The sequence below is a fragment of the Hesperophylax consimilis genome, chromosome 22, assembly GCF_061612785.1.
Source record: "Hesperophylax consimilis isolate HC1 chromosome 22, BYU_Hcon_1.0, whole genome shotgun sequence".
Classification (NCBI taxonomy): domain Eukaryota; kingdom Metazoa; phylum Arthropoda; class Insecta; order Trichoptera; family Limnephilidae; genus Hesperophylax; species Hesperophylax consimilis.
Window position 1 is genome coordinate 5330082 of NC_142857.1, and position 23271 is coordinate 5353352.

General features: G+C 33.8%; 2 protein-coding genes across 4 annotated transcripts in view; both read left to right on the top strand.

The window, feature by feature from the left end:
- The window catches only part of LOC149412735 (uncharacterized), a 207580-nt gene extending 197722 nt beyond the window's left edge, over positions 1-9858 (top strand). For all 3 annotated transcript variants that reach the window (XM_089645645.1, XM_089645644.1, XM_089645643.1), the window contains one exon: positions 1347-9858. In XM_089645645.1, coding sequence (XP_089501771.1) covers positions 1347-1496 — 150 coding nt within the window. In that variant the 3' untranslated portion in view covers positions 1497-9858. The remainder of the gene's footprint in view (positions 1-1346) is intronic.
- Positions 9859-14245: 4387 nt separating this feature from the next.
- Positions 14246-23271, top strand: part of LOC149412736 (phosphatidylinositol-3,5-bisphosphate 3-phosphatase MTMR3) — a 273058-nt gene continuing 264032 nt past the window's right edge. Inside the window, exon 1 of the mRNA XM_089645074.1 lies at positions 14246-14401. The gene's annotated coding sequence lies outside the window, so the exon portion shown is untranslated. The remainder of the gene's footprint in view (positions 14402-23271) is intronic.

Here is a 23271-nt window from a genome sequence, read left to right on the forward strand (position 1 = left end):
CCACTCCTTTGTCGAGTGTGGCTCGACATTATATTTCTTACACCAACTCCTATGTCGAGTCATACTCGACATTATAGTAACGCAATTTCGAAAAATATCGATTCCTCGGCTGGCTAAGTCCTCCATCACAACACAAGCAACATTTTCGGCTTTCTGTGATGGTAGTAGGAGATTTTCAAACATTGTTGGGTTATTCGTAACCCGGGAATGTTTGTCTTTCTTTAAAAAAAAAAAAAAAAAAAAAAAAAAAAAAAAAAAAAAAAAAAAAAAAAAAAAAAAAAAAAATTAAAATTATCAAATGTATTTTTTTTTCTTTTAAACACTTTATATCTCATTCTGAATATTCCAAATACGCAAAATACATATATCTCGTCAAGTTTCGCCTTTTAGATAATTTTTAAAATCGTATTATTTTTAACCTTGTAAATGCACTGCGCAGTTATTTGGTTGCGACGCATGTAAGTAGGTAGGTACTTGCCTGTCTACCTGCGTAACAATAGGAAGCGCTGAGGGATTTCTCCCAACACATAACAAAGGATTCTAATACCTATTCACTTGTTATCACATAATATTTTGTTCTGTTTGTGTATTTACATTTGTTTTTACTGTTTTTAGTAGCAAATATTTCGTGGCCGAGAAAGCACATGTGTCGTTCGGTCTTGAATATAATACTCAGTAATTAGGTGAAAATATAGTTTTACATTTCTTTTTCTTCATAATTAGTGATTTGTTAGTAATAATTTAACGTGCTTTATTATATACCTTGAATAAAATAAAAATGCCCCGGATAAAAAAAAAACAATCTGTGATCAATGAATATGAAAGTGGTGATGACCAATACATGCTTGAAATAGACAGTGAACTTCGTTTACTTGAAAATGACAGAGATGTTCCTCCTTCCATGATGTGTTCCAATCGGAAAATTCGGGGAGGGAGAAAAGAAACAACGTTCTATTGTGAAACTTGTGATAGGAAACCTGGCCTCCATCCAGGAGAATGTTTCAAGAAATACCACACACTGAAAAAGTTTAAGTGAATAAGGGCATATTAAGTTGTTAATTTTATATATTTCTATGTTTTTTGTACTCTATGTAAAGAAAGAGTAATAAAAATTACATATTTTAAAATTTTTTGTTTAACTTTTTATTGAGGCCACTTTTTATCCCTTTTTTGTAAATTAATTAAGGAGTTGGTAGTAGGTAATTAAAAAAAAAATTAGGAGTGCAAAGGGTTAAAATTACTTTTTTCTATCGAGGGAATTTCGTACAATTACTTTTTAATTCGGCATCTGAATAAAAAATGAGGTGGATCGCCTTAACTAAAAACATTGTTTATATTTGTTCCAGATGGTCAGTGGCCCCCTGATTCAGACGGGACACCAGCTGCCGATGGCCGTGAGCGCCCAGTTCCTCGGCTCCTCCAGCGTGAAGCCGGTGGTGGTGGTCAGCAGCGGCAACCACCTGACCACACCACCCCCTCCTTCCTCCTCCTGTTAGTTACCGCCCACTGCCGAAAACCAACCCTCATCATCATCGTACACACTGCCGTCAGATCGGATCGGATCCAAGGATACAAACACGTCTAAATCAGCGTTGCTTCAAATTATTATTTTCTTGCCGAGAATTAATTAACTTTTTCATTATTGTTGAATCTATGTTTTATATGTCAATGGTGTAGCACATAAACGGTTTTTGTGCAATGTGTAAATGCGACAAGTTATTGCTAATACTTTACTTCCTCAATTATCCGACAACTACCATAATCCACCGTTAATTTTACTAGTTGAGGCTCAAAATCAAGCTCTATAATTTGCTGGTATTCGTACGTCAAATCCAATAGTCTGCCTCATTCCTCCTAGTCGTACAGTCAAAACGTTTTACAAATGTTCACAATGTGTATCCTGTACTAAATAAAAATAAAAATGTCTAGACTGGAGCGCCAAGCTTTGTACGCCAACACGTTGTGTTAACAGGTTATCTTACTGTTATACACCCCGTTAATATACCGCCGTTTAGCTTACTCTCACTGACCATTTTACCTGGCACCAGGGTTCATTATTAATTTATTGTTTTATATATATATCGGACATTTCTCGATGTATTCTAGCACCTGTCGCATGTTTTCTGTTTGTTTCATTCTGCCACAGTTGAATCCAGTAACAATTTAACATGAAACGATAATGTATTGATAAAATCATTAGATGTGTTACAAACCCATTAATACAAACATATATGTAATGACAGTTTATGGACTATGCCATCGACATTGTATTATTCTAGTTTATTGTAAAATTCTTACTTTGCAAAAGTTTATATAGCTCAACAATGTAGCTGCCAGCTGCAGTGCAATGGTTTACGAATTTGACTTTGATTTCTAAGGTTATGTGTTCAATTCTTAAGCCATCGCAAAAATGTGTTAACACAGTTTTTTTGTTTTTGTTTTTCATTTTTCATTATGAACTTTGCCAGTCTGGATGTTATAATATTGACTGCTATAGGTTTGGTGCAATTCATGAAAACAGCTTTACACATTCGTAAAGAGAATTGACTGTTTCGATTTTGTTTGGTTTATTTTATTTAGCACAGATTATGCAACTAATTTTGAATTATTTATTTGTACTACCAATTATTTATTCATGTTTTGGCAGAAAATTCAATCTCATTAAAGTTGATAGTTTTGTACCAGAACAGAGATGGTTTGAAGTATTCGTTTATCAAATCTGGAAAAATATCCATTTTGACATTTTTTTTTAATGCTTTTGTCATATATATTTATTATTAATTAGCCAATCTAATGAGGTGGTTACACAAAGTGTGCTGCTGACCTGACAGAAGACAGCTACTGCCATTATATACTCGCATGTCAATAGCTCAACCCGTCTCGAACGGTCACACTATGAGAATAGCTGCCACGGCAGAGGCAAATAGCTACAAGTTTTACTGCCGAAACAAAAAATACATGCACGCACAGGCTCGAGCATACGAGTTACAGACCTTTCGATAAATCGTGTGAGTGATGTCCAAGTGACGTGCTAGCTGCTGCCTTGTGACATGGTGGGGGAAGGTGAGTGGCGAGTGAAATTAAAAATGTGGGATAACTTGCCCGTGTCAGCAACGCACGCTGACTCACAATGTGTAACCAGGACTTAAGACTTAGTCAATCAGAAGTAATTGAAGATGTTGTTCTAACAACATTGAAGTTAAATCAATCATTAGCGATGCTGTTTAACGATAACATGTTGGTTGCAATTCATATATTAATTTTCTATCCAAAATTCATTGTTATTTATGCAACGTCTTCAATTCTCTTATATCGACTGTCGTTAAATTAAACAACTGATATCTGGCAGTTGGTATATGGAAAAAATTATTACAAGTTATTCTTTTGAAATATTTATTTATTAAATTTTTGACAATGACATTATCATTCATGTCTGACAATCATCTTAACAAATTTTTGTTTTACACGACTGATTGTTATTTGCCGGGCGTTCTATTGATTATTAAAAGGACTTGTTTGCAGGACCGCTCGACGGATATATGTTGATTATTTTATTCTAATTTGAGACGGCAAATCCAAAATCTTACGCTTATCTCTCAGGTTTTTCAGCCATATTTATTAGTGGTGTAACAACGCTAAAGCAATGAAAATTTAACAAAAATTATCTAAACTAATAATTAACTCTTTTTTTTATTGTTACAACAAAATTGATTTGTTTCAAGTTTATTTAAAACTTCGTTAACCAACCAATAATGAAACCTGACAAATAATGTTTAAAAGCATTTTATCAACAATGGTAATAATGCAAAAAAAAGAACACGGTATTTTATATTTTTACCATTCAAATTATTGATCTTTTTTTTATTGTACGCTTGAAAATAGTAAAAATTCTCCGTTGCACCACTAATTTTAATAATTGACTTATAAAATTTGTGTATAAATTTTTATTTTTTAAACATGCTTATTATGATGAAATTTTTTTATATAATCTTTGGTTAACGTGTACTCCGGTGGCTTAGCGACAATCCAGCTGGGAAATATAAATAATTGAAGGAGCGGGGTCAGTTAACAGTCTTGCCCGGGAGCCCGGAAATTAGTTGCCACGCCACTGATGTATCCTTTTCCATCCCAACATCCATTGAAACATAATTTTTTTCTTCACACCTTATTATTTTTTATTGATTATCAGCGAGTTTCATAATATTAACATAATATATTCACAATTATTACGTTAATCTACACTGTGCTTGCATCGCTAGCAATATATTTCCAACATAAGATATAGGAATGAATACACGGCCACTGTTTGGAGTACCAGCGGCAAAAGAAATCTGATTAAATTTATATTAGTATTATTTTGTTTAAAAATGCTTTAATTTATGTAAATCAGCTGGTCTGTGTTTAAAGAGAACCGTGGCTTAATCCCTTTTAACCACTTTGCGTTATTCTTATAAACTTAAGTTACGTTCGATAACATTTCCATTATAAATTATGAAACGCATCCAAAACGGACGCTTTCATACCATAAGATAAACTTTAGCTTGTATTATTTCAATAATTTTGTACATTTTAATTGTTAAGTTCATTCATTCACCATTATTATTATTAATGTTTTATTTTACATGCAGATATTATTATTATTATCATTGTTTCTTTAATCTGTCTGAATTATATTTTGTTTTCTTTTTTTTTTTTTTACAAATTTTATTTAATCTTTACTTCATCATTATTATGTTTACGTACTAAATTACCCAGTATAAACAATGAATATGAATTGTAATTATTTAATTTTAAATTGTAATCCACATTGAGACATAGTTTTAAATCGATGAAAAGAATCCTGCCTTTCTATTGCATTATTTAAGTTGACATCTCCTTACATCGTAAACTAACTAACACAGGTTGTGAAAAGATGCTTGTATTAACAACTACGTATGATTGCAATGTTGCGTTTGTGATACTATCAAAAGTTTTGTAACTGTGAGAGAATGGAGAAATTGTAGAAAGAAAAGTCAGAATTATTGTTATTTTTATCAACTCCTTTTTAAATGTATAAACAAAGCTATCTAAGGTGAAATGCATTATCTCTGATAGATACATGAAAACATCAAAATTTAAAAAAACTTTTTTTTTTTTTTAGTATCATGATGAATTTGCTCTTCAAAGTAATTTTTTTTTCTCTCTCTGGACACTTGTAGGTATATGTATTTTTGTTTCTTCAGTTTTCCTTGTTAATCCTAATCTGATATACATACGTATACATGTCACCTATGTGATCTGTTGGTGGCCATCCCCGTATATATATCCGTGAAGTTTCATTAAGGTAGGAGACACATCATGCTATACGCACCATCGCTTGGTCTATTTCAGCATATCGCGTGCCGGTGACCGGACAACTCGTCAAAATAACAATTCAACACACCCATAAAAAGTGTTATAAATTTATGAAAAGTGATGAAACAAAACCTAGGTTACATTCTACATGCTTCATCACTTTTAATGACTTCATATCACCTTTTAAAGGTGTGTTGAATTGTCATTTTGAGGAGTTATCATGAAACCATCGCCTGCCAAACACTACCACTACTATGGGAATGTATGGTGAGCGATATGCTGAAATAGGCAAAGCCAAGAAAATATAGTGCGGTCTGTCACAGGCTTAAAAAACATAGATTGAAAAGGTTAAATCATGAATTCATATTTTTGCAATCCTTGTTATTTTTTTTTTGTTATCTGAATGCACTGTTCAACGACGTTTGTTATTACAGTACATTAAATTGTAAATTGAGAGAAAACCTATTTGAATCAAGTGAATATAAATTATTGTATTTTGAAAGTTTAAATAAAAAATATCTATTTTATGCTCTTGTAGTGACATAAATGTATATGTACATATTTATATAAAATGGCAAATTTTTGTACCTTAATACCTTTAAATGGATGTGTGTGTAGATTTAATTGTGATAGATAACTTCTAGCCTTTTGCATCCAATCTGAGGCCTTCAACTATCTGAATATATTCTCCGTTCTCGCTCCGTTTCCATACACGCATTAGTGAATTGTTGAGTACAAATCTGTAAATTAATTATTTTCAATGTGTATCGGAGGACGGTCGGAACGACATAATCGTGTGCATTTATTCATAGAAATTTTATCTTCAAATGTCCATAGGAAATATTATATTTACAAAGTTTTATCCAATGTCAATGTGTATATTTGTATAAAGTAAAAGGCTTGACTTCAAAGACTCGACTGCTTCTAGCGTGCGATTCCAACCTAAAATTTTATGTGCAATAAAAGTGCGTGCACAAATTTTATATCTATTCAAATCAATATGCCTCCATTACTCTCAACCAAACTCCTTTGGCTAGCTTCAATGTATCCGAAACAGAGAGTTATAATAAAACTACGAATTTAATTGTGTCGTTAATATCTGTTAATAAAATGGCTCTATCATTCTTTCGTTTATGCAACGTGATAGAAGCATCAATAATTCTGATCAAAAAAATATAAAGACTTATTCATCTTGTTGTGAATGAATGAATAAGTAACTTAAAGCTTTGGTAAACGAAGGAGTTTTTATGGCGAGGTGTTGCCGTTAAAATTTCCATATATTAAGGTAAGATTGTTGTGTATTGCCTATTCTTATTGACGTATTGCCCTCTTTTGTCTGTGAGTTCGATCGGCTACAGACATTACGATAATATTGCCGGGCAAAATCTATTTCCTTCTCGCTCTGCCAGGTAATATGCTTCTCTATTTGCCACCTATCCGTTTCCAAAACTGTCAATTTCAAATGCGATTAATATTATAAATAATTTCGCGATTTTGCTTCCAAATTTATAAAAGTTTGGTGAAGTTTTTGTTGGAGATGATTTTTTGTCTTATGCATTACGGCAATCTTGACGGGACACGGCAATATTGACGGCCAACACCTCGCTTGCCAAGATAATTCTTCGACAATAGGCAATTTATCTTGCTTGTTTATCAGCACCTTTATGTTAAAGTTGAACTGAACAATTGATAAAGCATAACAACAGATATTAACTACACAACTACAAAGACACACAATTACTAATTTGTATTTGTGCGTTGAAAGCATGTTTCCAATTGGCATTGCTTTCTCCTCAAAACTCAGTACTTCTTCTGTAAGTCTACCTAATTTCATCAATCTTTTCATCGTTCTTCAATCTTTCTATGGTGGTTGTATTTTAGTATTTGACTCGAGCAATAGAGATTTTACGTTGATCCATGGCAATTCATAATGTGTATTCAATTCCTAATGTGTTCAACAGTAAGAAAGATAGCTTTTAATGTAGAAACTGTATATAATATTTTATCACAGATTTATTTGACTGGACACTGTTGTCTCTTTAGCATCTTCATCATCGTGTTAATTCGTTGACTTTTTTCATTATGAAAGATACAGAATATTATTTAAGCATCTTTACGGAATGTTCTTTATTTGAACTTATTTAATGTTTAATAAAAAGTATGTATTTAGAACATTTAACTCTTTCACTGCTAACCGTGTCATATCGGCATGCCCCGTGTGTGTGCTCTATACATATATCTGCTAATTTGTTATGCCGCTTACAGATCTTCGCAATACAACATGCAATGCAACGAAGGTTGTAACGAATTTACTCAGTGTTATGTCCGTTCGGTGCGCAGTTTGTGCGCACAGCGATGTACACATTTTGATAATTTGTTGTGTTGCGAATATTTGTATGTGGCTTTAAATTACATTAAACACTTAAAAGTATCATTTTCATAGTTTTGTTATAAATTATCTTGAACTACTGACTTAAAACTAGTATTTTAAAAAAATTTAAAGGTTCTGTTCAACCGCACAAGAGTCCCAGCTGCTCCCGACCGTCTAGAGCCAGTGAGACTATGGCATCCTCACTTGGGGTATGTTGTGAAGGTAATGGTTCAGATCTGGTCACCAAACACAGCCAAAGCAATTCCAAACAACGTTTCAATTCTGAATGTGGATCATACACCAAGGCGATACTAAGAGTATCTTCCACTCTGGAACGTGCCGCAAATGTACTATATATAATTTTAAATGAGTAAATTGTGATATAACACAAGTTAATAAAATCATTTTTAGTCAAAAATGTTAATTTTCGGATATAATTCATCATAAAACTATGAAAAAAAAACTTTATTGTTGCTTCTTTTAATGATTAACAGATTTATAGGTACGTATAGGTGCGTCTGTACATACACAAACTTACTTATTTTTCTCATCATTGTTTTTAAGTTAACGTTTGTACATTTACAAATATGAATGTTTTAAATATAAAATATACTATAAAATCTAGCATCTTTCTCAATCTGTTACTAAAACATAGTCATATTTTTAGCTTGTATTATTTATATTGTTGATAATTTTATACATTTGTATTTTGACTTAATATTTTTTGTGAAATTTTCTAAGTTTGTACATTTATTAATATTATTTGATGTGTACATTTATTAAGTATTTTACTTGTAAATGGAGTTTTTTCAGAGCATTGCATCCAAAGACGATAAACGTCCAAAAGTAAAAATGTTTGCACGTTACACGTACTGTGCATAATTATTATTTCAAATGGGTGAATGATTTAAAATGTATCTGTATTAAATATATTTTAGACAGTTTTGGACGCATTCATTGATTTGTGAAGCTTTGCTGGGCCACTAGACGGAATGCATTCGGTGTATGTCTCAAAGATAAAATAAGTTTTTTTTTTTTTTGGAAATTAATTTATTTATCACCAGTGCATTGAAATTTGCATATCAAAAAAATACTGCACTCTGCACATATTGTGACTTTATTTCATTAAATAATACTTAGATTTGTATTACCCTTCAACGCTTGATATTTGAGAGATCATAATTGATAAATTATATGCTTGAATTATGGTGCTCATTAAATCTAATGATTAATTCTTTTAATTATTTTTAACAAATCGTAAATCAATGCCAAATCTATTGTTTTACATCACCGAGAAGCATAAATCACATTTATCCAAACACAATTCCGTAATAAATGTATTTTTAAATGGCTCGTCCATTTTTAGACGGAATGAAAATCAATAGAGTAATATGTAATACAACGTAACATTTCCTAATACCTTTTAGACTAAAGTTTTGCAAAATAGTTTTTGATTCGTCAATGCTAAATAGACGTGCTTTGCAGTATGCACTTAGTTCATGTGCAAATCTGTTACTTTACAGAAGCAAACTTTTAAAGTAATTTTTGTAATATTATTAAATGCAAACTGCTTTTTACGAACATGTAATATTATACTACGTTTGTTTTAAATGTTTTTGGTTTTTTTACAATGAAAATATGAAATGAAAAATACTTCAAAGTCAGCCGTCGTAAATTAACAGATTTGCAAATAAACTAATCTACGTAGGATGCTTTCAATTTTCTTTAGAAATAAGCACTTAACCCTGCTAACAAGCGCCGAACAAGTGAAATTTGTTCCTTCATTCGTAGTTTGCTCGTGTCACTATTTTCGAGGAGGAAATGTTATTTGAATCCCAACTCAATTTTTGAAAATTCTCGGTGTAATAGATTTAATATATTTCCAAATAGGAGTGACCTTAAATTTAACAGATTCATTATTTAAATAAATGATCTCTTTTGTCTCATTGTAAATTTCGCGTACTGGCTTAAATAACTATATTATAATATTGCTGTAAAGATTGATTGAGGAATGTCACTGGGACACAATTATATAGTTTCTTTTGTACATATTGAATATATTTTTGAAGTTCTAACTGTTATAGGCTGTATAATTATGTAAGGTGTAAAATAAATACTTGTAAAATGTTATGTAACATAAATTATTCAATGTGATGGCGATAATATTACCACAATAAAGGTAATCAAAAATACTACTTTTGCTTTATTTATTTAACAACTAGATGACGTGTACCCGGTGTTGCTCTACTTTTCTCTACTTTCCTTAAATACAATATGCATGTATTATGTATATAAACCTTCCAGAAGAAATTCTCTAAATGAGTGTTTTTCAATCTCTTTGAATACGCGACCCCTTTACAGGTTGGCAAATTCTGGCGACCCCATTTGGCCATATATACAAACAAAATGTTAGTAATTTAAATACGTTAATTATTTTCTCTATTTTGGTACCTATATTCATTATTACGGCCTACACTCCGCAAGCAAGCCGAGAGAGCTTTGAAATTAAGTACGAGGTAAGATGGTAAGGCTTTGTGCGACTTTGACTTGGACGCCCCAAAGTGTTGACGTGTTTTGGATGAAAACAAAAGAAGAGTATCCAGAGCTGGCAAGAGAAGCTCTAAAATTATTAGTCCCATTTGCCACTTCATAATAAGGAAGTTGAGTCCATTTTTTTTATTTTTTTTTATCAATGTTCGCATTCAAACTTAAATACTGGTATTTTTTTTTTTTTTTTTAAAGTTTGTTTTCATAATTAAATTAATTCTCAAAGTTTAAATTTTATTAAGCCCGCCAAAACGAGCGGAATCCGAGCGGTAAGAGGCGGGGTGTGGTGTGACGTCATTAGAACTGTGAAAACCACGACGCTCAAGCATTTTGTATGGAAAAAATTTTAATTCTTCAACAAGGAATTCCAGTAATTTTTTTACCAATGTTAACCGTCTATTAGAATTGATGTTATTAAAAAAAAAGAAAATTGATTAAGATTTCATAGTTAAATTAATATTTTAAGTTAGAATATTTGCTTTTCCCGCCCGGTACGGTACTTGTACGGGATTGCCGTCGCTACTTGTTGACGTTCCACGCGCTAATTCAGGACTACCGCGCAGAAAAGTAAAGACCAAAAGTAAAATAACGGTTTACAGCCCAGTTCACAGTGAGACCTTTCTGGGCGGCCGGCGGCCTGAAGTGTATCACATGCTATGTGACATGTATAATAATAAAAACTTCTAAGTTATGCAATAAACAACATATTATTATAAAGCACTATACGAATATGTATCTTTAGAAATCCATTTCATATAATAATAACAACAAATACGTACATATATTTGACAAACCCAAATAAACCTTTGGCCTATACACCTCTCTCATCTAAACCGACCATCTCTCATGTAATAGAAAGAGATGCACCATAGGTGATCCGTTGAACGTACAAGTCACGACACATGTGACGTCAGAATTCTTTCGACCAATCGTGGAGCGTATACAGTCTATTGCTATTGAATGCTTTTTCAAGAACGTTTAACTAATTCTAAGAATAATAATATAGAAATATATTTATATTTTTAGAATCGATATTTTTTTATCTACATGAACATATTTTTTATAAGTCAAAATATTTTTCACTCAACTTCCTTATTATGTGAACTGACATTCTCTTCAATGGTGGACATTAAAACTAAAAAGAGAAACAGACTTAGAAAATGATTTGATTATTAACATATCAAAAATAACACAACGATTTGAAAAATAAACAGACTCATCCTTCTCACTGAAATAGTGTTTTTATTGTAGTGAACCTCGACTTTTTCCTTTTGCCGGCGACCCCCCGAGGAAGGCTTCGCGACCCCCCTAGATTGAAAAACACTGCTCTAAATGATAGTGAATACCCTATCAAAATCCGTTGCGTAGTTTAGAAGAACTAAGCTCGATAGCCAGAATAATAGAATAATGAATAGAAGAGTATGTATGAGACGATGTATGAATGTGAATGAGGCAAGGAGTGTGTGCCAAGACCGAGTTGTTTGGCGGTCCATCCTCTCTGCCTACCCCTGCGGGAAACGGCGTGATGGTTAGTTAGTTAGTTAGTTAAGCTCGATAGCTATATACTAGATAGCGATTTTGTTTAATACTATTTTCAACAGTATGTCCCAAGATGATTGGTAGACGAAGACGGGAACACCCGAGGAAGACATGGAAAGATCAAGTGAATCGAACACGAGTCGGGTCCAAAGGCAGACCGTGGCTAAAATTGCTAACAACGCATTTCACTTTTAAAATGTTAAATAAGGTGCTGCGATTGATTCACTCCACTAAGTTACATTTGTAAAATAATTGATTAAATATTACTGCTTGATCAGCGTTACCAAAATCATCTGGATAGAAATGGACACGCACAATCATTTAAGTAAACAACTCGCACAAGTACCAATGTTTGCATGGTGTAGCGCTAGAAATTAGTATTCCTAAACGAATCCATTCCAAAAGCATTGGATTACGCATGATTAAAGTGGTGCAAAATACACTTGAGTTTAAGGCGCTTCGCACATGCAATAAAGTTTTGTGCCCACCGAAATATGCACAACTCGTTTGCGTTTGCGCGGAAATCTTTTACTAGTTTATTAAGTCAAGTTAGTTAAGAGAGCTCAAATAATGACGTGGCGGGATTTATGACTAGAGTTTACTTTCTTATTTCGATGATTGTCTACACAGATGTCGTAAGTTATGTGAAGACTGAAGACAAGCAATGCAATGCACAAATGCACATTTATTTTTTATTTTGTCGATTGTACAAAATTTTGTTCATAAAAAATATTCTGGTGATTTATGAGTAGTAATGGTAATTCTTAGCCCTTCTCAATAAGGGTCCTGTGCTGAGGCGGACTAAAGATATTTAATTCCATTTAATTTTTTTCCATGTTGTTTTCAGTACTTTTTAATAGTTTTTCATACCCTACCAGGGACCCGTTTCTGGTTGGGTCATGTCAAAATATGGAAGAGTATGTATGAGACATTCTATGTTAATGAATGAAGTAAGGAATGTGTCAAGACAGTAAGTTGTGTGGGTTCATCCTCTTTGCCTATCCCTGCGGAGAAGGAGTCATGTTAAAAAAAAATACAGAAATGATCTGTTGTCATATTATAAAGTCAACCGTGTACAAATGCTGGGCGCACACCGGTGGCGAAGGGATCAATGACGCTAGTTCCTCAGAACATCTTCCATTGAAATACCGGTAGAACAACGTAAACTGAAACTGGAGTTTAGGAATACCAAGAAAATAACTTAATCTGTCAATAATAATAAATAAAATTTATATTTTTGGAATAACTTAGTGAGTAAAACCTTAAATTGTAATATTTAATTATTGACGACAATATTAGTAACTTGCCCCATGCCCCGGCAAGGCAAGGGTCCTAGGTTCGAGTTCTAGACGTGACCGTATCCTTTTCTGATTTTTCTGTTTCAGATTTTGGTTTAGGAATCGCTAATATTATCTTCAATAATTAAATAAAATTTCATTGAAGACAATATATATGTATAATATATTTTCGATTCTCAAACGAAAATTTGAAACAGAAAAAGATACGGTCCTTTAATATTGTATTCAATGATTAAATAATACAATTTGAGGTTTAATTCATTCCAAAAGTAAAATTATATATATATGCAGATTCATACAAAAATGATTTTAGTGTATTGCACTATTAGTTTTTACAAACACCCTATAATAACTTATTTAATAGTTGGGTTGTCATTTGATTATGTGTAAATGAAATACTTTTATTGAAAAAAAATACCATTTTTATTGAAAAATTTAAACTAAGTATTTCATTTACAAATAACCCTATAATTAGTTTTTATTATAATAGTTACAATGATTTTACGCGAGATGGAACCTCTGAATGCTTTTTTATAATGATAATGATAAAAATTATAATATTATTTTGCTCTGTTGTGTGTGTCGAATTAGGCTTTCCCATACGTAAGCTTCGGAGCGAGAGTTCCAGCCCCTGCGCAGAAAAGTAAAGTCCACTAAAGTCAGGTAGCGGTTTGCACTTTACAATGCAATTCATCGCCGAACTATTATGCAGGGGCTGTACCAGCTTTAGCTCGCCCCGAAGCGTACGTGTAAAGCCCTCTATTATTCCATCTGTTCAATAATAAATAATAAGGAATAAAAAACAATATAATGGTAACACTATTGTTTTGTTTCAGCTGTGGCTATAAGCTCACCTGAATGTTTGTTTTCTTTGTCGGCAATATTTAAAAGATAAACTTATTTCACAATATAACTTGGATAATGAGGCATAATTTTAATAAATAAAAATGTTTTTGTGTGTTTCTAAGTCAAATTATTTCTACATGTGATATTATGTCAGTATAAAACGATAACCTAAAAATGTATTTATTTTGTAATGTTAAGTGTAAGTGAAAATATACTTTGGTTCCTTTAAAATAAGGACTATTATCGTGTGCTTATTTTTCAATAAAATCTGGCTTGCTTGTAGTGTTGCCTTTAGACTGTCTTTCGGTGCTGAAGTTTTGTCTGCTTGTGTTCGATGGCATTAATTTTTGTGCAAAATTCTTTTGAATAGTTGTTAAAAGTGAAATGTCAACAATATAAACCAGTTCAAACAATGAAGACACCAGCCTCTCTGTGGATTTAACGTTCAGCCGCAGCCTACAGAAAGGTAAGTCGATTAATTGCGCATTGAATTCTCGTATGATATTTTGACACTTGGATCTTAATATTGTGATGGCCAACTGTTGTTTTCCATTGCCTTGAAGCTGAACTCCAATATTTCTTTTGTTCGTTATCAGAAAACGTTTTATTGCTATTTTTCTTGGTTGGATTCCTTCTTGGTTCGTTTGAGGTTACCTACAATGATTGTTATTGAGGTCAATAGTGACAATAACTCGATGTTATTACCACACCTAACGTATTGAATAATGTCCATTTTTTGTTTATTGCGTTGTGGGATTCGCGAGTTACTGTGTATTTTGGCAATTATAAGCGTTTACACGAGCCCGCGCTGCCTTGTTTTGTTTTGTCAGCTGAGTTCGTCCATTTGACGTCGAAAGATCAGCTGAAAGTGAAAACATACCGTGGCAATGTTTGTACATAAATAATGTATTACGTATGAAAAGTTTGTTTCTATTATTTCAATGGACGCACTGCATTAATTAGCACCGCAATCGCCCTCTAATCTGAATTTCTTTTTAACAACAGCTGATGACTTGGAAGTTTTTGACAGATTCGTGCGATGTCATCGGGGACATGAAAATTCCTACCAACATCGAAATAGAATCCATTATTTTCCAACCAATATTGCATAGGAATGAATTAAATCTAATTCTAATTTTAAAATGTTTTACTTTTTAAAAATATTGATTAATTAAAAATAAATTTGTAACATTTTTTTTGTACAAATGAATACAATAAGAATTATTAGGTAGGTACGTATTGATTTGTGATACAACATTAGTTTTTTAATGTAGATCCTTTTAAATCCAGTTCTTAATATTCCCAGATTTTTATATGAGCGAAATTGTGCAATTTTTAAAAATTAGAACCGTAAAAAACAAAAATAAGAAATCTGCTTTACTAGTAGGTAGGAATAATGTTATTATTTCTATAAAGCATCGTTACACTGCACAGATTTGAACGTATACATTATATTTTGGATAATAGTTGCTTTAAATATATATTGAAAAAATACCATCTATAGAAACATTAAATAACCATCACGCCGTTTCCCGCAGGGGTAGGCAGATAGAGATCAGACCGCCAAGCTATTCGGTTTGGCACTCACTCCTTGCCTCAGTCATCCATTATTCTCTTATTAGTGTAACAATATCTTCTATTTTTATTTTTGTTTTATATTAGATTGGATGTAAGTTGGAATTTTAAAGGTGACCTATGTAATTTTCAATCAGCACACCCTTATGTTATGTTATTTTTTCATAATAACAACTTCAAAGACATTTTAACAACAATAACAATCAAAGTAGCGAAATTTCAGCTCAGGTGCCCGTTAATTTTTTTTCATTAAATTTTTCAACGGGGAAGCGGATTTGGGTACGCCCCAGGAACCGTTTATTGGATAACCAACACCTCTGCCATAGGTCACCCCAAATGGTTCGCTACGTTTGGTGATTTAGCAGGGGTGTCCGGGTTCATCGGGTGAAGTGAAATAATTCGAGGGCTTAAAGTCAAACAAAATTATCCACAAAAAGACTGGCAATATCAATAATTAAATGTTTTATTGTAGATAACACTATTGACTTTATGCCCTAGAATTATTTTAAAGTTCTTGAAGATAACGTTGTTGGACTTTCAGCCCTCGGTTCCATGATTGGTTTTACATTTTTAACTCTGTCCATTGGTTCTTATTTATTACTTGTTTGACTTTAAGCCCTTGAAGTATGTAGATAATGTTGTTTGACTTTAATGCCTAGAATTATCACAATGTTTAAAAAAAATTATAACCCCTTAAATAGGTGTTCAGTCACAAATGTCTAGTATCGATGATCTAAATACTGTATGATAAAGGTATGATTTGAGATTTTCACGGCCAAAAGTATTATAGTGATTTGTTTTTGGGGTATTATGCCGTGTTGCGCTACCTCCTTCTTTAGCCAACGTTTCCGACAGCATTGCAGTGTCCATCATCAGGGCATATGTGTAATTTGAAAATGAATGCTGTCCGAAACGTTGGCTAAAGAAGGAAGTAGCGCTACACGGCATAATACCCCAAAAACAAATTACTATAACTGTATGATAAACATTATATTCTGATAGCGGGGGTTCTAGAAAATAATTATGCACTTCAACGAGGTCATGTAAGTACTGTTTGACTATAGTATAGATAAGATGAATGTGTTTTTTTTAAGTTGGCAAACACATATTATTTGTAAGATTCTATAAATGAATCTGCTTGCTTCTGTGGAGCATCTGTATTCTAGTAATAATATTATTGGAGTAGGTATATTTTCAGGATGACCTGGTGGATTCCACTATTCAAAATAAAAACATTTCTTCCAAGTTATTCTCCCAATATGATTCATAGTTGATACAAATTAGAACGCCATGTAAATGTTACTCTTTTTCTTCCTTTTTCATCATTTCTTTTTGGTTGTATATTCTTACCTACTTAGGTATTATATTTATTCATTTCATGCAAAAGAAATCTAAACTAACTAACTAACCATCACGCCGTTTCCCTGCAGGGGTAGGCAGAGAGGACGGGCCGCCAAACAACTCGGTCTTGGCACACACTTCTTGCTTCATTCACATTCATACATCAAACATTCAGATATGACCCGACTCGACCGACCCGACCCCGTCCCAGTCGGGGACGCCCGAGGAAGACATGGCACGATCAAGTGAATCAGATACTTGAATCAGAATAATAGAAGAGTATGTATGAGACGATGTATGAATGTGAATGAGGCAAGGAGTGTGTATCAAGACTCTCTGTCTACCACTGCGGGGAAACGGCGTGATGGTTATTAGTTATTAACCTGTTGAAGGCCGGATCATAAAACAGAAAAATATTAGTAGAACCTAAAGTTTTATTAGCCCAAACAATGCTGATTTTGTTTTTCACGCATTATTCGAAGCATTAAGGTCAAAAATCGCATCACGAATGGTTCCATGATAACTCAACACAGTGACAAATCAACACACCTTTTAAAAGAGATATAAAGTCATTAGAAACGATTAAAAAAATTTTTAACCTAACCTAACCTACTTAACCCAGTTAATAAAGTTTTTGTTTCATCACTTTCCATGACTTTATATAACTTTTTAAAGATTTGATGAATTATCATTTTGATGATTTATCCGGTCACCATCACAAATTATTCTAACAAGGATCATATTAGAAGGCTCTCATGATCTTCAGAGACCCATCGGTGTTCCACTGGTTAAATTTGTGTTGAATTGTCATTTTGATGATTTATCCGGTCACCATCACAAATTATTCTAACAAGGATCATATTAGAAGGCTCTCATGATCTTCAGAGACCCATCGGTGTTCCACTGGTTAAATTTGTGTTGAATTGTCATTTTGATGATTTATCCGGTCACCATCACAAATTATTCTAACAAGGATCATATTAGAAGGCTCTCATGATCTTCAGAGACCCATCGGTGTTCCACTGGTTAAATTTGTGTTGAATTGTCATTTTGATGATTTATCCGGTCACCATCACAAATTATTCTAACAAGGATCATATTAGAAGGCTCTCATGATCTTCAGAGACCCATCGGTGTTCCACTGGTTAAATTTGTGTTGAATTGTCATTTTGATGATTTATCCGGCCACCAACTAAACACGGTGACCGGGTATCTCATCAAAATTACAGTTCAGCACACCTACAAAAAATGATATAAAGTCATGAAAAGTGATGAAACAAAAACTAGGTTACATAGGTAACTATTTAACCTAGTTTTTGTTTCATCACTTTTAATTACTTCATATCACTTTTTAAAGGTGTGTTTAATTGTCAGTTTGATGAAATATCACGAAGCCACTAAACATATGCTACAAACTATCATTTTTAAACGGTTTAACACGATCTTCAAATAAATCACTTAATTCATGCATTCAGTCCATTGATTTAAATAATGTTACATTTATAATTTGCTTGTCCCTAAAAGGTCCCAAAAGAAGATATAATGCACGTGGGAGGAATACAACCCAATAGAGACCTCAGGACAACTTGAAGGTCACAAGGTGAATATATTTCACGAGTTGAATCCTTTTCACAAGTTGAAGTGCTTTTCACAAGAGTGTATTTGGTCCGCTTGTTCTTTATTCAAAATTCAAACCCGCCCACAGTAAAGTAACTGATGTGCCCAATTTTGGTCCTGTGAGTTTAAATGATTATGTTCCAAAAATTCAACCTCTGCTGCATCTGATAAATAAGTAATACGAGAATAATGAGTATTGCCAATTTATTAAGAATCTCTTCAAATTATTGGTAATCTGGTTAAAAAAGGGTTTGCAAGACATTTCCTGATAAACTTTTAAGTAAATTCGTAATAATATAATTCGGAATATAACGACGAAATTTGAAAATTTTATGATTATTAAAAACACATGTTTCGACATCGTGACAATACATTGGTATTTTAGTAAAAGTTTGTCAATTTCATTCGTTAAGGGCCTGCAATTCTTTTTTTTAACCGGATTACTAATAATTTGTTGATTTGAGATTCTGATTATTGCTATTTCCAATAAAAAATATTATTTTTAAATAACAATAATAAAGTTAGTGATTTTTAATGATTTGAGAATTACTTTTTCTGTCTTCTCCTGAGACTCTATTTTTTTAGGTTCCATGATAACTTCTCAAAATGACTATTCAACACACCTTTAAAAGGTGATATAACGTCATTAAAAGTGATGAAACAAACACTAGGTTAAATAGTTACATATCGTCGCATTAATTCGTAGAATGCGTAACTCCAAAATGTAAAATTTTACAGGAGGCACAAAAAACCTCGCAGTGAAAAAAAATGAAAGACGGCTTATTCTTTTTATTTATGTTTCGAACATATAATATATTTGGAAATTTATTTTCAATCATTAAACTTTTGTAAATTAAGGCTTTCTATTTCAAATTGGAGTTAGGAAGTTTACGTAAAAACCGAGAATGGAGATACGCATTTTACAAAAGATACATACTTTTCTGCGAACAGTTTTATGAACAACCTAGCGGAAAATTTGGGAGATAGGAATTTTACATTTACAAAATAAAACACAACAATGTATGTGTATGTCGAGGCAGTCTATTTAGATGCATTTTAATGATTTTAATGATGCGGAAGGTTATCGTTAAAGGAGTGGTAATCCTTTTCTAATGTCTGTTTTAAGTCTTGTAAATGCTGGTACTTTTCCTTCCTTAAGGGATTAAATCTGACTCTCAAGTGAAATCTTCAAACTCTGGAGATCATTACAGATTCGGCGACGGTTTTGTGCTGGGTGAGATCTACACTGACCGGGAGTAGTCGTGTCAGAGATGATCGTTAAGTGACGCTTGGAGTTGATGAAGGAGATTGTAGAAGAATTTGATCTGACATTGTCGATCATCCTTGTTGTCCTGTAGAAATAAAACTGATGTACTTACTAGGGTTTGCGAGACCCGGGCAAAGAGTAGCCATGACAGGAAACGTTGTGAAAGAGACTCCTCATAGTGTGAAGATAGGTGGGAGAGACTTGAAAGTGGAACTGGTGAGCAAACATGTGCTTTAAGCGTAGAAACTCTTCATGCTCAGCATCACTTTGGAGTAAAGTGAACGCTTCACCTTGCCCGGCTGGTCGATCCCGAGGCGAGAAGAAAGGACGTCGATAGATGCGTGCGTTCCTGCGTACAATGCAGGACAATTGACCCTCCACCATCATCCCATGAAGCGGGTAATCTTAATGTTGTGACAACCTGGAGTCGCTTGGCAGTTGATGTTACTCATTTCGGTAGGAAATGTTTACTCACATTTATCGATTGCGGTCCAAGTAGATTTGCCGTGTGGCGGGAAATCGAGTCAGATAATGCAGCTTCGATTATCAGACATTTGGAAGAAGTGTTTCGGGAAAGAGGCCCGCCCAAAGTAGTTCTCATGGACAATGGTACTGCATTTTGTTCCTACAGTGTTACAGATAAGTGTAAGAGATGGAATGTTCGTCAAAGATTTTGCGCGGCATACCGACCAGCTGGAAACGGTATAGTTGAACGACATCATCAAACAATAAAGAGAACTGCAGCCAGAAGTGGAAGCGATCCCCTGCAGGCAGTGTTTCGGTACAATCTTTGGCTGCAAAAAGTCAGGATGATCGAGGTATTGCGCTGTCTAGTATAGTTCACACTTCACACTCGTGGAGACACCATTCTGCGCAAGTGAATATAGAAGAGGAAGTATTGACTGAGCTCTAAGTGGGCGATCTTCTTGCGGTTAAGCCAGTAGATGGGAGATGCACATCGTGCATGGAAGGGTGACAGGACTTACTTCAGTCAACAACATCGAAGTAGATGGCATACCAAGACATGTGTTTGACCCGCGGAAGATGCCTGACAGAGAACGGACTGTGTCTGAGGAGAGACGAGATGGAATTGCCGCACGTTCCACCGTAAATATTTTGGGTTTGTTTGAAGAGGACAGTGAAGAACCGGATCCGGATATGCATCAGGAGGAGATCCACTTGCAAAGAGATGGTGACCTTGAAGAAGAGATAATCACAGAACAAGGACCTATTAGGTATTTACGAAACCGCAGAGGCACATAAAACAAGAGAGCTACGGCAGAGCGTCACACGGTGCAGAAGACGTCAGTTTAGACTACAGATACAAAACACTATTCGTGACTTCACAATTAAAATTAAGGTTATAAAATGTTCAAAATTGATTAATCAACTTATCTCAGTTAATTTCACGGTAAAACTATTACACCGTAAATAAATTTCCTCAGTCAAAAACACAACAAGCGTGCACGGCTCACCGGCCAATACTGAATTAAGGAGTTACGAAGTATTCGCGAGTAAAAATGGCACCATAATTTTACGCAGTTTTCTAATTTGTGTTTATCTAAAAGGTTAATTTTTTTATAAATTTTTGAGTTTTACTAGTCGATGCGGGTCTAATTTTAACACCAGATGGCATTAAAAACGTATTTTCGAAAAATTTGGAGTTACGCAGTCTACGAATTAATGCGACGATATGTAACCTTTTTAACCTAGTTTTTGTTTCATCACTTTTCATAACTTTATAACACTTTTTATACGCTCGAGACATTTTTTTTGTTCCATTTTTTCAAATGTTCAATATATTTTTTTGTTACTCTGGCGAAACCGGGTAGTAACTACTAGTAGGTACATCACAAACTGCGCCTTAAGTTTATAATACCTATTATGTTTAGGAACGAATATTTCACTATTAGTACAAAGTTTAAACCAGATGCTTGAGATTCTGTAATATTCCCTGGCGAGAATTCTCGACAAATTCCTTGAAATATTCTAGTTCGTGAATTCCCTGTCGCAATCCCCGACTTGTCTACTAGAGACATGCCGCTGGTAGCTCTGTTGTGACGTCCCCCTACTTATGACTTGCAACGACTACGCATGTAACAGAAACAGAAATCAGGGTGGTAGAAAAATATTGTTGACAAATATTCAACGAACAATAATAATTCTTAACTGATATGGCTGCGCCAATGTGGTGTACTGTTATATTCCTCTGCTTAGCAAATGCACTTGAATGATCGGGAGATTTCAATAACACTTCGGTTCGTTCTGATATTACAGGTCTGTTTATTATCGTGTCATATTTATAGTGAATATCTAATTAGATTCCGTTATTTGGATGCTCACATGTAGATCGGCTATCTTCGTAACCATTCGGGTATTAGACCCAAACGTTCGACATTTGTCTCTATCATGTGGTACTCCTACCGACACCTATAGAGACACCTTGATAACTTTAATTATTATGGTAAACACATGAAATTTAACTCTAAGAGACTACAGGTAGAAACACACTGGGTCGACCTACGCGATGCACGCATTACTACGTTCCCAGGTCAACGTGCACATTGGTTCTCTGGTACGAAAAGTACGCGGCGCGCAAGCGCGTCAGTTGATTTGACTTGATTTTTTAGGTTATGTTTATGTGTTTCATGTGTTTTTGTCAGCAGACGCAATTCGTAGCTTTGTCATGTCTTGCGATTCAGATAGCGAATTTGAGGACGATTTACTTGTTTATAATTTTATTAAGCCAACTGCAAAACAAACAACCATAGATATACAATACATAACAGTAGATGCAGAGATTATACCCTTCGTGGATGTGAAATCAACTCGTTTGAGGCGTGACGCTACCCTCTCCAACCTTACACGTCCCACGCCAATCTGGACAGCCCAGATCGGCGCAGCGATGGAAGCGTGGGTTACGTGTGAAGTGTCTTTCTAAACCATCTATTTCCTTAGATGGCTTGTAATTAGTCCAGATATCGTAATGCGTTGCTTACGTAGCGTACGTCGATCCTGTGTGTTTCTACCTTAACTCATTGGGATTCCCTCATCCATTTTGGGGATCGCCAGACAGCGTTATTTTAAAAGAATCCATTCAAATACTTACTACATAACTGGGCGAACTGTACATAGTAGTTATGTAATGTTTTGTAGACGTTGCGTCGCATTATTTAATTCTAAAACGAAACAGGATGCACTTAAGTGCCTGTTTGAATCGCGTCTTGCTGCTACGCTTTATATTATGCATTAAAATATGTAGATTAATATCCTTACATAACGAGACGCATTGGACGGCTGTAAAAAATGACACAATAGTTTCTGTAAGTTCAGGATGGGTGATAGATAAATGATAATTTATTTAAATAATTTCTACACAAAAAACTAAGCGTTATATGTTCTAACTTCAGTACTTTTTACACATTTGTTCCGTTTGCAATGTTTTCTGTGTATTTCAAATTCGCTATATACATCTTTTCTCACTTAAGAATATTAGAATCTTATTTTTTTTAATTTTCCGTAAAAATAAATACTGT